The 15537-nt window shown below is 35.4% G+C and overlaps 1 protein-coding gene across 2 annotated transcripts in view; it reads right to left on the reverse strand.

Annotated features, from left to right (window-relative positions):
• Nucleotides 1–240: 240 nt before the first annotated feature.
• ERCC8 (ERCC excision repair 8, CSA ubiquitin ligase complex subunit) overlaps nt 241–15537 on the reverse strand; it is a 61200-nt gene continuing 45903 nt past the window's right edge. The window contains exons 9-11 of one of the 2 annotated variants that reach the window (XM_079918518.1): nt 11594–11791; nt 7566–7646; nt 241–2931 (exon numbers count right to left, since the gene is read on the reverse strand). In XM_079918518.1, coding sequence (XP_079774644.1) covers nt 2863–2931; nt 7566–7646; nt 11594–11791 — 348 coding nt within the window. In that variant the 3' untranslated portion in view covers nt 241–2862. The remainder of the gene's footprint in view (nt 2932–7565; nt 7647–11593; nt 11792–15537) is intronic. The other variant, XM_079918517.1, reaches the window with a different exon arrangement.

The raw sequence follows: 15537 nt of genomic DNA on the forward strand, positions 1-15537 counted from the left end.
GCAAAGTAAGTCAGAAAGAGATAGGCAAATACCATATGATATCACTCATATGTGAAATCTAAAATACAACACAAATGAACATATCTACAAAATAGAAACAGACTCACAGACATAGAGAACAGACTTGTGGTTGTCCAGGGGGAGGGGGGTGGGGGAGGGAAGTATTGGGAATTTGGGATTAGCAGATGCAAACTATTATATATATAGGATGGATAAAATATAGGTCCTACTGTATAGCACAGGGAACTATATTCAATATACTGTGATAAACCACAATGAAAAAGAATATGAAAAAGAATATATATATGTATAACTGAGTCACTTTGCTGTACAGCAGAAATTAACACAACATTGTAAATCAATTATACTTTAATAAAATTTAAAAGAAATGACATTGGATATTGAGTATGGGGGCCCCAATGGATGGGACCACATCATTAACGTTGTAGTAATCCATCATAAGGTGGCATTTTAATCTTATTGCTATATAAATTCTTTAATATATTCATTTAGTATATAAATTCTGGATTTACAATTACATCAAATTATAAAACTTTGCTTTAATATTATATTTATGTATACATTATTCAATTACCTTTTATTTTCTGTTTTTGCTTTTAAATCATTAAGTAATCCACAATTAGCATTATGTTTGCTAGATTGGTGTTTGCTTAGTACCTAAGATTTAAAGTACCTGTTTTTTTCTCCCCTTGAGCTTGTATCCACCTAAAGTGGCAGTCAGTTTTTCTGTTCTCTTCCTGTTTCAGGCTTTTGCACCCTGAAGGTGCAGTCTTTACTTTCTTTTTCTGGCTAATAAGAGGAAAAAAGGCAGGCTGAAGGGGCCAGGTGCTTCTGGGCAACTTACCCCCGGGATTGCCCCTGTCCATGGAATCATCAGTCCCTTCCTCACACTGCCACCTTTTTTTTAAAACTTACAGAATGGCTTGTACCTCTAGATGACTAACACTTTTCCTTTTTGTTTTCTGTTGGGTGTTCACCTGATAAGCTCCTATTGGTCGCTAGTGGCCTCTCTGTAAGCAGCGCCCCCCCTTCTCTAGGGTGTCCTAATCAACCTTAGAGGGGCTAGGGTCTACATCTAGGAAAGCAACGGTGGCATCAACTTCACCTTTTACATTTTTTGTTTTGAGCATGAGACTCTTTGCATGTTGATAAGCAGCAGCTCTTATGAGGGCCCATATGCATGGACCAGGGCTTTGTATGTTTAAAATTAATTGGATCAACTCTTCAGGTCTTGGCGGGGGACATGCTGGAAACTGGTGCTCCTTTCCCCTCCTCTCCTTCTTCATTAAACACTGAGTCACGGTCTCCAGGGATGGGACCTCTTATACCCTACTAGTGTGGGGAACGGATTGCTTGCGACAGCAGGAAGCAGACACAGCAGAGAGAAGCTTGTGACCTGAACAGTGCTTGTGGGGAGCCATGATCTCCTGAGAAGGCCCTCACACCAAACCCACAAATGGCCCACAGCACACAGGTGAGTGCTCAGGTGCAGCCATCTCCGACTACTTTGAGGAACAGGCGGAGATTTGACTCAGAAAAGCTCAGAGGGGAAAAGGAAAATGGTTTATGGATGCCTACAGGAACATGTAACGTCGCAGACACGAGGTACTGACAAGGCCTCACTGGTTGTTGGCACTGCCCAGTCAGTGGATTAGACTCATCCCATGGCTCTAGGAGGGTAGTCATTCCACATCCCCAGCAGATGGACCTTTTCGAAATGTACCAGTTACCTATGTGTATTTGAAGTTTGGAGAAAGACTCCTTTTTTCTTAAAATTAAAAAAAAATTCCAATTTCAGTAGCATTCTCAAAGATTGTTAAGAATCCTCACCAAGTGAGAAAAAGTGAGAGTAAAATGGTCAGGGCTTAAGAAGATCAACTATAAAGTAAACGTATGGAAAACGTTTGGCCAGAAAGGTCTGATATGAGGCCTAACACACACTTAAAAACTCAACAACTGTATACTTGGTATTCAAGCTCACAAAAACCTCTTTAACTAGCCTCCTATTGATAGAATCAGAAAGAAAGGGAATATAAGATTAGGTTCATGATAATCACTTGTGGGTTATGACACAAGAAGAGTGGAAAATAAAATAGAAATTTTATGACATTTCATGTTTAAGCCAAATTCCCTGCCAGGATATTTTCTGCTTTGATGAATGAAGTAGGACTTGGTCACATCTTAAACAGATTCATAGAAGAGTAGTTTAAGCTGCCATCTGATGCATTAAAATAAAGGAAACATGGTATTTTCCCTAAGTTAAATACCTCCTGTGACGCACTTTTTAGATTGTGGAAGGCAATGAGTTCAAGAAAATTTAACATAAAGCTAGACAACGGTTAAGTAAATGAAATCATTGCAAAAACGGAATACATAAATAATAATAAACAAATTTTGATGTTAACTTCTCAACTATACTTTTTGATATAATCCTCAGTAAAATCATTCTTAAAAGTGAAAATGAGCAAGGTGATGGTACAACCAGCAGAAGAAGGTCAGTGCTGATAACCTCTACGTGCTCATCCTCTAAGACTGCATCTTATTGTTCACACAATCTGCTCAAGTTCCCACAAAGGGGCTACCATGACCTGTCTCCTACTACAGCTATACGGGCTGCGGCAGACAACAGCAACTGGGATCAAGGAGACATGTTCTGATTAAATAAACTATATGGAACTCTGTTGCAGGATTTCATGCAACTATTAACTTCATTTTAAAATAAAAGGAAAAAAACCACCCAAATTCAGGGCTAATTTAGCTGTCACTGGACAGTTAAAAAAATAAAACAGTCCTGTTTTAAAAGTTTCATCAATAGAGACAAAAAGGTACTAAGAATGATAGTCATCCTTCCTCATCACTGCTGCTCCAGGCATCTTCAAATGCTGGATTTAACTGTGCTTTGGTTGAAGTCTAAAAAAAAGGGGCAAAAAAGAAAGACTCAATTATTCTACCTCATAATTTTAGGCTCACAATATAGTTATGAAATATATCAGATAAAAAGCAACTAGATTATTTTTGAAGAAACTATATAATTGTTAATTTCAAACCAAAAGTTAACAAAAGAAACACCCCGCATACAATATAAAATAATGTAACTTCATTTTAAATAGACATATCAGACTTTATCTAAATTATCTGTTTCCTTCAAAGTAGTTACCTCATACACACACACAGACACGCACAGACACACATATGCTGCTGCTGCTATTACTTAAGGCATTTTTACACCTCTTTGGAGTTACCTGGAGAAGAGGGCACATTAATATCCATGTGGCTAAGCCTGGACTCAGGTCTACAGTCTGACTTGAGAGCCCAAATTATTAATGTGAGCAACTTTTTACTGCTTGGATGGACCTGATTTTTATAAATAAGCAAATATCCACATGTGGGGAATAAGGTGTTCGTCAGAGTAATATCATTTTTGGTATTAAGTGGCGAGGTTTATTTATGTATGTATGTATGTATGTATGTAGTTAGGAAAGCAGTTGAAAAAGACAGGTAAAATGTATTGGAAACGGTAACATTTTGTCATTAGCACATAGGTTTCCCTGGGAGATTTCTGTGAAAGAGAACATGCATTAGATGGTATTTATCTAAAATAACAAAACATCACAGTACTCTCACAACTTTAATAATAAATGTAATCAGCAACAGAGGAATTTTAATTACCTGTGGTATTTCAAATCAATTCACTTGTCTGGAGAAATTTTTTGAATGGCTAACCTTCTTATTCTTTGGCAAATGATTAAAGGACTTTAAAATGATCTCTTTTTTGAGTATCTGGGCATTATGAGCCACGTGTGCTTCCTACTCTGCAGTTTTTATGTCTGCTGCCAGTTTGTTCAGACTCCAAATCCAATAATGTATTAGTTCTTAGATTATTCTTAAATTATCTTAGATATATTACCTTTTACAACATATAGCAATATTTTATGTTAAGGGTAGCCCCTACTGTATCTCTGAGAATGTTCATTTCCTTTTGATGAACATGATGATTTAGACTCTTAAAATTCAAACAATGATAACAGTAGAAATAGTGGGTGTTTGCAGTAAATTCCCCAAGTATCAGCCAGGACAGTCAGAAAACAATATGTGAATTTAGGTATTCTTTACAGTTGTTAAAGCTTAGATCTGAGTCCATTACTTAATCTAATGGTGGTATTGTCACCATTACTAAACGTAACATTGGCTATTGTCACTTAGTTGCACAAACAAAATTCCATTATACCTGGTGTCCAGATCCAAAACTATTACCAAACCTCAGCAAACTATTCACTTATTTCTAGTAGCAGTCCACTGATTTGCAAGAGTAGCATACTGAAGACTGTTCATTTATTCTTTCATCCAAGTGTTTACTGAATTTCCTACCTTTCTGGGTTTATAATTTAACTACCAAGTTAGGTTATTTAGTGACAGTTTATTTAAAGATGTATTATCCTTAGGGGTTAGGTGATTATTCTTCCCTACTCTAGCTCTAAAAGCCTTTAACTCTGCCTTAGATATCTACCCCAAAATGTCCCTGGGTAGATGAACCACACAAAGGCCATGCCTTCTAATTTCACTATGGAAGCCAAATATGTAACCTATTAAACACTTAAATTTCATTTTAAAAATCAACAGAGAAGCAAAATTATATTTTAATGTAAATTATTGTTGCTATGGTAAGCAAACAAAAATAAGTGAAAATTGGAAAGGCAGTTGCATATAAATTTTACTGTTTATAGCAGTAAAGGATAACAATATGAATATATTGCAGTATTATTAGAAGTACATTTTATTGTTAAAAAACACAAATAAAACATCTTACTTGTAATTGAAAGCTTCAGTAAAAATATTATATATGATGTGGTACACAAATACTGTTTGAGACCTACTGATCAAGTTAACTACCATCTATTACTTCAGTTTTCTTTACAACATCTCCTCCTAGTGGACATTCTTTCTATGCTTGAACATATCCATCCAGCCTGCCTGTTCTACTGACAGATAGTTGTGAATGTTATGGAGACAGGGAAGCATGAGTTTAAAGGGGATATAGTTCAGGTCCATGTAACGGGAAGGAAGAACAAAACCAAACTGGACCATCTTCCATACATGCATCTTGATAAATTCTAAATTTCTTACTGGTAATTAGTGGAAAATCTTTATAGGTAGAATATAGGGTTGTCTCAATATAGCAAGTGATTATACATCTACACAAGTGGTAAATAAAACAGCTACATATTGTGTAACTGTCAAAATAAAGTAAGATTCTTGATGAGAGGTCAGATTTAAACTGTAATATAGTCACCCTAGAGATCTCAGCCAGGAAAAAGTGAGTAGGAGTTACATAGGCTTGCTTTGATTGTGACCAAATGTTAGGAAGAGGGGGCAAAAGGAAGGTAGATTCCTCAGAATATAACAAAACAGCCTGCCAATTAAATAACAGGATTTATGCTTAAAGACCATAAAACCTGCCCCTATTGCCCAATGCCCTTCAATTTCTTATGGTAGAACTAAGTTCCTCTTCTATCTTGGATATCAGAAGAAAACACCCCTAAGGGATTGTATGTTGGTTGATGGAGAAGTAAATCTCATCTCAAGGGGGGATTTGAAAGGAAACCTAAGAACAATTTTGCTTTGATGATTCTGATGTTTGAAGATATCATAAACTTGTCTCAGATCACTAATGAATGGCAGAACTGGGATTCGAACCCAGTTACCAGTATTACTATTATTTAGTTTACCTGAAACTACAGATAAAGCGAGTGTGTGAGTATGTGCATGTGTATGCTTTGTTTTGTGTTAAGTTGCCTCTCTGGGGAACTGCAGCAGTCCTTCATTTGATAGGTGAGATGAAAATACTTTTAAATATGAGTTAAATAGTAAATATACATGTAAGGAACAGGGTCTAGTGTAGACAGACTTCTCTATTGGGATCTGCATCGTGATCATATTCATGTTCTACCTACATTCACAGAAATCTTTCAAACTAAAATTTTGTGGAAATAATCTTAGCACTTACCATTTTATATTAATTTGAGAATGGTGCCTATCCTAAAGAATATATACAGTGCATTTTAAACGGTAAGGTTTCATAGCTCTAAAGCTTAACTATAAAGCTAACCTATTTTTTGTGTACCTCTGTTTGATTTCTACTTGTTCAGCTTAACTTCCCATATACAAAAATTCTTCTAGATGGGGAGTTCAAACTATCACTGTAACTATATAATGAGGAAATAAACCATCAGAGTCACATACTCTCTTTATAAAATAAGCAATTTAGTTTTCTTCTAAATAATATCCTTTTTTCATACATAAGTCAAAGATGATTTTTTTTTTTGGCGCTGGCCTCTCACTGTTGTGGCCTCTCCCATTGCGGAGCACAGGCTCCGGATGCGCAGGCTCAGTGGCCATGGCTCACGGGCCTAGCCGCTCCGTGGCATGTGGGATCTTCCCGGACCGGGGCACGAACCCGTGTCCCCTGCATCGGCGGGTGGACTCTCAACCACTGCGCCACCACGAAAGCCCAAAGATGATTTATTTCTAGCTTTTTTTTTTTTATAGTTTTCATTTGGTGAATGATTGTTAAACTTTCTAACATGGCTTATAGTATTATGAGTTGGATTTAATGTATATAGTAATTCCCAAACAGCAGGACACAGTAATTAAATAATAATGCAAAATCAATGGCTGAACCAAATTATTTGAACATATTAAGCTTTGTACAAAAAAAAATTCAGTATTTAAAGCAGGTGTACACTAAAACTAATCAAAGCCATAATAAATCATAGACACATGATGAAATCTGGAAGATTTCACCTTTAGATAGCTTGACAAAAAAGTAAAAAAATTCAGAGGCTACTACCTAAGACCAGAAATCATGTTTTATTTATCTTTGTTTCCCCACCACATTTTTCAGGTTCTTTATTCACACTGTCATATTTGTACCAGTTTATGCTCTGAGATAGGCACTAACAGACTGCTGGTAGAAGTGTAAACTGATAAAATTTGATAGTGTGAATAAAGAACCTTAAACATGTCATACGTGATAACTCAAGAGGTAACACTACTTCTAGGAATCTAACCAAAGAAGTAATCAGAAATGTAAATAATTTTTGAACAGATATTTACCTTGATGTGTTTATAATGATCAAAAGAAATGTCTTCCAATAGGAAAATACTTGAGTAAATTATGGTAAATAAATGACAGAATGCTATATTATTAAAAACAATATTTACAAATACTTATTAATGACATGGAAAAAGTCTTAAGCAGGATGCTAAGCTGTATGTTCAAGCATAATATTAACCATGCTAAAAAGTACGCACAGGAAAAAACAAGAATGAATTAAATCAAAATGTTAATAGTAATTAATAAACTTCAGAAATTTATGTTCTTCTCTTAATATTTTTTTGAATTTTCCAAATATAGAGGCAAATTATTTTTACAATCACAAAATAGCAAGAAATGCTTTAAAAGTTTCTCTCATATAAAGTAAATTAATAAAAACTTTTTTTATGATTTAGAAGTCACTGTTCAATTTGTATAAATAATATTTTACCTCCTCATCATCAGGAACTGATTCATGTAAGGATGGTATCCAAGCAAGAATATTGCAGTCTCTGCTACCGCTGTAAAGTTCCTATAACACAAAGCAAAGATGTAATTGTAGGTCACTTTAAAGCTGGTGCCAATCTGAAATAAATGACATCAATTTTTAAATGATTATTTCTTAGATTAGATTAATTAAGATTAATTCTATTTCTACTCCCCAAAGAAACTGGGCTGATGTTTTTTTCTGTTTAAGATGTAGTAAAGACTTGTTTTGTATTTAAAAATAGTATTATGATATGTTAACATGTTGCTAACATGTTAAAATTCACAAAAACAATCACTGTAATTTTTAATCAATCATAGTATCCTTTTTTTTTTTTTTTTTTGCAGTATGCAGGCCTCTCTGTGCTGTGGCCTCTCCCATTGCGGAGCACAGGCTCCGGACGCGTAGGCTCAGCGGCCATGGCTCACGGGCCCAGCCGCTCCGCGGCATGTGGGATCTTCCTGGACCGGGGCACGAACCCGTGTCCCCTGCATCGGCGGGTGGACTCTCAACCACTGTGCCACTAGGGAAGCCCCATAGTATCCATTTATTTCAAGTGTCAGAGAATGAGAAAAAAATGGAAGAAATAAATTTCGTCCTTTTCTGTCAATAACTGAGCTTTAATAAAGACTTCAATGAAGAAACCATATGAGTTTCTAGCTAAAATAGACCAAAAGTTCAAAAAAAGAACTCAACTAAAGAGCATTAAGACATATATGCCATGCTTGCTGAGAAGCTTATTTTATAAGCAGCTTGGGCTGATGCACAGTCAGGGTCAATGTCTTTATGGATATGCTGCCTGCACACGCTGAACAATGTTCATTCACCTCCCCACAAAACTTCAGAAATATGTTATATTGGCTAGTACTGAAAATATTCCTATGCGGCAGTGAAATAGATACGCTCCCATACAGAGGGTATAAATTGCTATAATCTTTTCAGAGAATGAAATCTCAACATGTGTCAGAAGTTTCTGTATGCATTTCTAGGAAGTCATGCCAAAGACACACATGAAATTCAAGGATATTATCATCAATATTATATTTATAATAACAAAAATAATAATTTTCCAAAAATTATTGTCTAGGGTAATGATTTCTAAATTTATGCTGCATTAATATGATGTGATATTACATAATCACTAAATTTATTTTTGAAGAATATTTAATGACAGTGGAAAATATTCATATTGTCAAGAGAAAGGAGCAGGATGTTAACCAAACAGTCATAGTGTGAAAAGAAAAAAACAGGATGTAAAATACTAGGTCAATTTTTTAAAAAGCTACTAAGCAAAGAGGAAGGGCTAAAAAGAAAAAACAGCAAAATGTTAAGTGGTTATAAACCTCTGACTGACTAAATGTTTATTTTTCTCGCAAATATATTTCTACACAAATATTTCTAACACTATAACTTTTTTTTCCTGTTCTGGTATGAAATTATTTAGTTTTACTGTTACTCATCTCAAAAGCTATTTGAGGCATGGTACAATTAGTATTTTTCTAAAAAAAATATGTAAAGGTTCTGGGTAAAGGGAAAATAAGATTATGAAGTGATTTATAGGAAATATAGATATAAAGAGAATTAAGTAAATTACATTTAGTTACACATTATCGGATTTCCTAAATGGAACAAAATTCTACAGACTGCACTGTTAAACCTAGAATGTATGGTTACACTAACTATGGATGATGCAAAGATATTTTCATATGCTCAGTGCCCTAGGGCAATTTAGTTTCCTGAGAAGATATATACCCAAGATACACTAAGGTCAGATAACCTTGTCTTATGTTTCCTCATGATTAAATTCAGGTGATGTATCTTTGCCAGGAATATCACACACTTTGATAATTTGATTAAGCTGATGTATGCCAGTCTTCTTCAAGGTAAAATTACTCATTTTACCTTTGTAATTAATATTTTGTAGGGTGCTACCTTGAGATTATGTAAATTCCTCATCAGACTTTCAATTTATTACTTACTAATAGCAGAATGGACTCATGGATCCCTATTTTAGTCAAAGGGAAATAATCAGTTATTATCATTATTTATTTTGATGTTGGGTATATATTTTCAAATTTTTACATTTATGATAGAATTACTATAAATATCAATTTTATTTTCAGATAGTGGGTTGTGTGTAACATGTAATTGGTTAAAAGGGTTCTGATGCTGAATGGAGGCAAAAATACTACTCTCTTTTACTTTTATAATTTAGATTTATAATTATTTTCCTTTTCAGAAATCATAATAGGGATAAGAGCTGGAAGCTTTCTGATGTAATGCAGTGATTCAAATCTTTCTTAGGGCACAGCACATATAGAAATGGTATTTGGCACACTTCCCTGGTGGTGTAGTGGTTAAGAATCCGCCTGCCGATGCAGGGGACACGGGTTCGAGCCCTGGTCCGGGAAGATCCCACATGCTGCGGAGCAACTAAGCCCGGACACCACAACTACTGAGCCCACGCAGCACAACTACTGAAGCCCATGCGCCTAGAGCCCGTCCTTTGCAACAAGACAAGCCAGTGCAATGAGAAACCTGTGCACCACAACAAAGAGCAGCCCCTGCTTGCCACAACTAGAGAAAGTCTGCGCACAGCAACGAAGATCCAATGTAGCTAAATAAATAAATAAATAAATAAATAAAAGGAATGGTATTTGCCAGGAGGCAACTGGCCCCAGCTCTCTGGCTATCCTAGGCTTGTCCCAGCTATTCCAGGGACTGAAGGGAATCAAATATCTGGACATACTTTCAATACATTCTAGGAAGGTCTGATTTGGTGGAAAGCAACAACTGGTAGTCAGAATAACTGTGTTAAAATCTTGGCTGTGTCTCTAAGTGACTCTGGATAAGAAAAGAGGTACTGTATTCTAAGAATTTCTTTGAAGGGATAATCATGCTTTGTCAATCTACTTGCAGATTTGAGGCAAGTCACATCACCCCTCTGGTTGCCTTAGTAGCCTTTTCCCAGAAGTAACACTAAAAATATTTAATAATTGGTACATCAGGACACTGGCCAATCCGAAGAGATATTGGACATAGAGAGGGAGCAGGGTCTGAAGGTCCCTCTTAGTTACTGGGTCTAGGAGGCCCCAGGGAAGGGGGTGAAGCTGGAAGTCACTTAGGGGGCTTAGTATAACAGCTATGTAACAAACAGCAGGATATGAATTTGAGTATTTTAATAATGGATACTGCCATGCTGATGTGTGCTGGCTGAAAAACCAGCCCTGTATATCTTACTTCACAGCGTCAGACACAAATTAAGTAATGAGTATTAATGAATGAATGAATAAGGTGACAAATTCCCTCCTAGCTCTAATAACCCATAATATTCATTCTTTCAGTATTTAATTTTCATGAGCCTCATTTTCGTTATCTGCGATGCAGGGAAAATACCAACAATCTTGCTACATTAGGGACTCATTTAAAGGAGCATATGAGGTAATCTATGTAAATGTTCTATGAAAAAACCAATCTGCTCCATTGGTGAGATGAAAGAGAAAGGTTAGGATGTTAAACAAACAAAAACCATAGGTATTTAAGAAATTATGTAAGTTGCATCAACACTAAAGTAAACTTATTAGCCATTGGCAGAAAATAAGAAAAAAATAAAATTTCAGACATTCACACATACGTAAATCAAGATACAAAAACTATATTTTGAGATGAGACACATATGTTCCATTTTTTTCCCAAAAGCTCGTTTGCAAGAAATTATTTTAATTTGCCAGAGATTTTCAACTGCCAAATAAATGGAGCCCATATACAAAAGAAAGAATTTATCCCAGTCAAGTTGCACAGTATTATATTGATTCACAGAGACATCCTATGCCACCTAAAAAAAATCTATCCTCTATTTAATAAACTCTAGCTCAGATGTGGATAAAAAGTATAATTCCTTAGAATGAAATTGCAATTTACTCTTTTATATACAACTACTCTGGCAAGCTAGCTACCCGAACATTCTAAATTCCCCTAAATATCATTCTTACCTGGAAATTAGACTGAAATACACAGCAGTCAACACTTTTATAATGTCCCTTAAGCATAGTTATCTGTTCTCCTGAGTAAACTGTATAAACAGCAATGGTGCTACCATATGGTACAAAAACAAATTCTGAACTGCAGCCACAGGAGACAGTGAATTTCAATCCTTTTCTACTGTCATTACACACTTTTCCATAGTTCACCTGTAGGATGTAAAAGCATACAGTTACTTACTTAAATCTGAATTAAAAAGACAACAAAGATAGGAAAAAATATTTACTTAAAATATTCTACTATAGAAATGACTCTAGTAAGTCTAAAAAAAAAAAAGATCAATGTCCTAATAGGAATAAGGGCCAATGATATAAATGTACATTTCATATACGAGGGAAACACAAATAGTAAAAAGACCCACAAAAACAAATGTTCACATTTCAACTGTGATAGAAATAAAAATGCAAATTAAGGCAACCTTGAAGAATCATTTTAGACCATTTAGCAAAAATTTTAATAAACCATTGAGATACTCAATACTAGTGCAAGTGAGGTAAATGTGTAGGTGGCACCACAATTTGATCATTCTTTCTAATAAGACCAAATGGTTTATTATGCAACAAAATATAAAAGTATACTTTATGTATATGTATATATATATACACACACACGTATATGTATATACTCCCTCCAGAAAAAAAAATTAAATATATACACACATACATATATAATATATATATATATTTTTGGAGGGAGGATAACTTTCTTTTTATTTATAACATTTTAAATTATGATAAAATACACATAACATAAAATGTGCCGTCTTAACCACAATTTAAGTGTACAGTTCAGTGACATTAAGTATATTCACATTGTTGTGCAACCGTCACCACTATCCATTTTCCATCTTGCAAAACTGAAACTCTGTACCCTTTAAACAACAAAGACATTATTCCTTGACGTAGTAACTATTACTGGGAATTTATCTTAGGGAAATAATTAAACAGCAAAAAGGTACATGCCGAGAGGAATTCAATTCCACACTATCTAGAATGGCAAAGTAACTGAGAATAGATGTAAATTCCTAATAGTGTTATATTAACTCTACAGTTTATATAGAAATTAAAAAAATCATAAGTATGAAAATTATGCAGAAAATAGGGATAAAAGTTAAGTATAAAAAAGCAAAGAACACAAATACTGTGTATACTACAATTGCAGCTTCTTATAAGTAATTATATATTTGGGACAAAAACAAAAATTCTACACCTGTAAGTCAAAGATGCAAGACCAACAACATCAGCATCACCTGAGCAGTTAGAAACAAATTCTAGGCCCCATCGCAATCTACTGAACTAGAATCTTCATTTTAACAAGATCCCTAGATGTTCTGTAGGTCCATCAAAGTCTGAGAAGCTTGGGGATAAAGGTTTACTTCCTGGTGATAATTTAGATAAGAAGCTTAGGGTAAGTGTAAAACCAGTATCTAATCATTTAGGAATTATGAGCAAGCAGATCACCAATATCTCCCTTCACTATGGCTAATAATGGAGTTTAAACAGACAGTGACTGATTTGCCTTCTTTTTCTAAAGGTTGGGTGGGAGTGTGTGTGTGTGTGTGTTTCTGTGTATAAACAAACACTGAGGCTCAAATGGATATATGCTGATAATTGTGGATACTACATTCGGCTTACCCACCCTCAAGGTTAACATGTGACAGAAATGAGCATGTGTGTTCAACTATCTCAATGCAGCAGCAGTACAGTGAAATGTTAAAACATTAAACTTATAATCAGTAGACTTCGGTTTTTGAAACCCACTACACCCCTCCTTTGCCTCTTATGAGTAATGAATGATTTAACCTCTGAGTTTCATTCTTCTAATCTGTTAAAAGGAAATAACATCATTTACCAGAGCTATTGTGAAAAATAAAATGAAATAATGCAGGGACTTGCCTGGTGGCGCAGTGGTTAAGACTCCACACTCTCAATGCAGGGGGCCCGGGTTCAATCCCTGGTCAGGGAACTAGATCCCACAGGCATGCCGCAACTAAGAGTTTGCATGCCACAACTAAGGAGTCCGCCTGCCGCAACTAAGACCCAGTGCAACCAAATAAATATTTTTTAAAAAATGAAATAATGCATAAGAAAACACTTAGGATATAGAAGTATTCAGTGAGTCCTTAGATTTATTAATTCCTATATATTTAAAAGAATAACATTCCCTCATTTGTGTCTTTTGATCCTCCATGCACAACAATTTGTAGAATAACACTGTGGGGTGGGGAGGTGGGGTGGAGAAAAAACACAAATCTCAACTAGCAATTCTCTGTTCCTCCTGGAAAAATTATGAACTGCTAGAATGTGATGGTCTTATTCACACATCAGAACACCTACCTACAAAATCTATTTTCTTTCCACTATACCACATTCCTTCCCAAATGTGAACTGGAAAGTGTTCAATGAGGTATAAATACTGAACCAGCTAATTAACTTTTGTCTTTGTCCTTAGGCGTTCCCCCTGCAATCCATCTTGCAACTTACTGTCCTATTAATCTTGGTAAATCACTGCTGTGATCAAATCACCTGTGGGCTCAAAACTATCAATATCTTTTCAATGCCTATGGAATGAAGTTCTAGTAACAGGTGAAGGAAAGGAGAGATCTACCAATTACTAAGTGCTTAGTGTCACACACTGTGCTAGGTGATTATCTAAGCTCCCCGTTTTATGACTATAAACACTTACCATAAAAAGCAGTATGTGACAAATATCATGCTATATATTATGAAAGTATTGAAGAAGAACAGGGTACTTTTGGTTATGATGTCTTAAAGGTGGTATGTACAGTCTTTGAAAAGATTCTGATGGGGAGGAAATTTTCATAGATGTGGGATAGGATGATGGCAAACACAGTTCCCTATCTTATGAATCCCTTTTATTGTTCCAGGAAATATATACATCTAGTCACTGAATAAATACCTACAGTGATGCCGAGATTCCGTCATAAGGCAGCCCATTTCACTGTCAAACAACTATCAGCATAATTAATAATAATGACAGGTAATGTTTACTAAGTGTTAACATTTGCTGTAAGTATCAGACAATGTGTTAAATATTTTACATGCATTATTTCATATAATATGCAAAACAATACTATAAGATAGGTAGCATTATTAAACAAAAAGAAAACACTTAGAAAGGTTAAGTAAGTATTTCGATCAAGGTCTCTTGGCTAGTAAGTGACAGAATCAGAAACTGAAATCTAGACTATACTAACCAAAAAGCACTGTGCCACACTGTGGTAAATTATTTTTCTTTAATTCCACTAAGTGATGATCACAGTCTACTGTAATACAAGTGAGCACTGGGTACTCTGGAAGCAGGTAAGCTAGACTAGAGGAGTTAAAAAGAGATTGTGCCTGAAATGAATCTTGAAAGCTGAGAAGCAGCTAGGACAGGAAGGAGGAGACGGTATTCCAAAGCAAAGGCAGCAGTCGACGCAAAGAATGGAAGGGTGAGAGAGCATATATTTCAAGACCTTTAAGTAGCTCAGTATGGCTAAGGACACGGGAAAAAATGGGGAAGTGGCAAGATGTAAAGCTAGTGAGTTAGAAGGGACAGCTTATGAAGGCCTTGTGCACAACAGGCAAAAATATTCAGTTTTCATAACCTGAAAGTTTACTGAGGAAACACTTTCACTGGGAGATGAGTTTGGGAAAAGTTAGACGGACGTTAGAGTAATTAAAGAGAGACCATGAGGGCCCAAAGTGCTGGAAGGGAAGAGAGCTAAGAAATAAATTATGAAGAAACAATTAAGAGGACTTGTAAATGATTTAATAGCTGGGATAAGGGAAGGGAAGAATAAAGGATAGACTCCCACTTTCTAGCCATTGGTGACTGGGTGAATGATAACACCAATAACTAAAACAGTAAACACCAGAATAGCTATTTTAAA

The sequence above is a fragment of the Stenella coeruleoalba genome, assembly GCF_951394435.1.
Source record: "Stenella coeruleoalba genome assembly, chromosome: 3".
Taxonomy (NCBI): domain Eukaryota; kingdom Metazoa; phylum Chordata; class Mammalia; order Artiodactyla; family Delphinidae; genus Stenella; species Stenella coeruleoalba.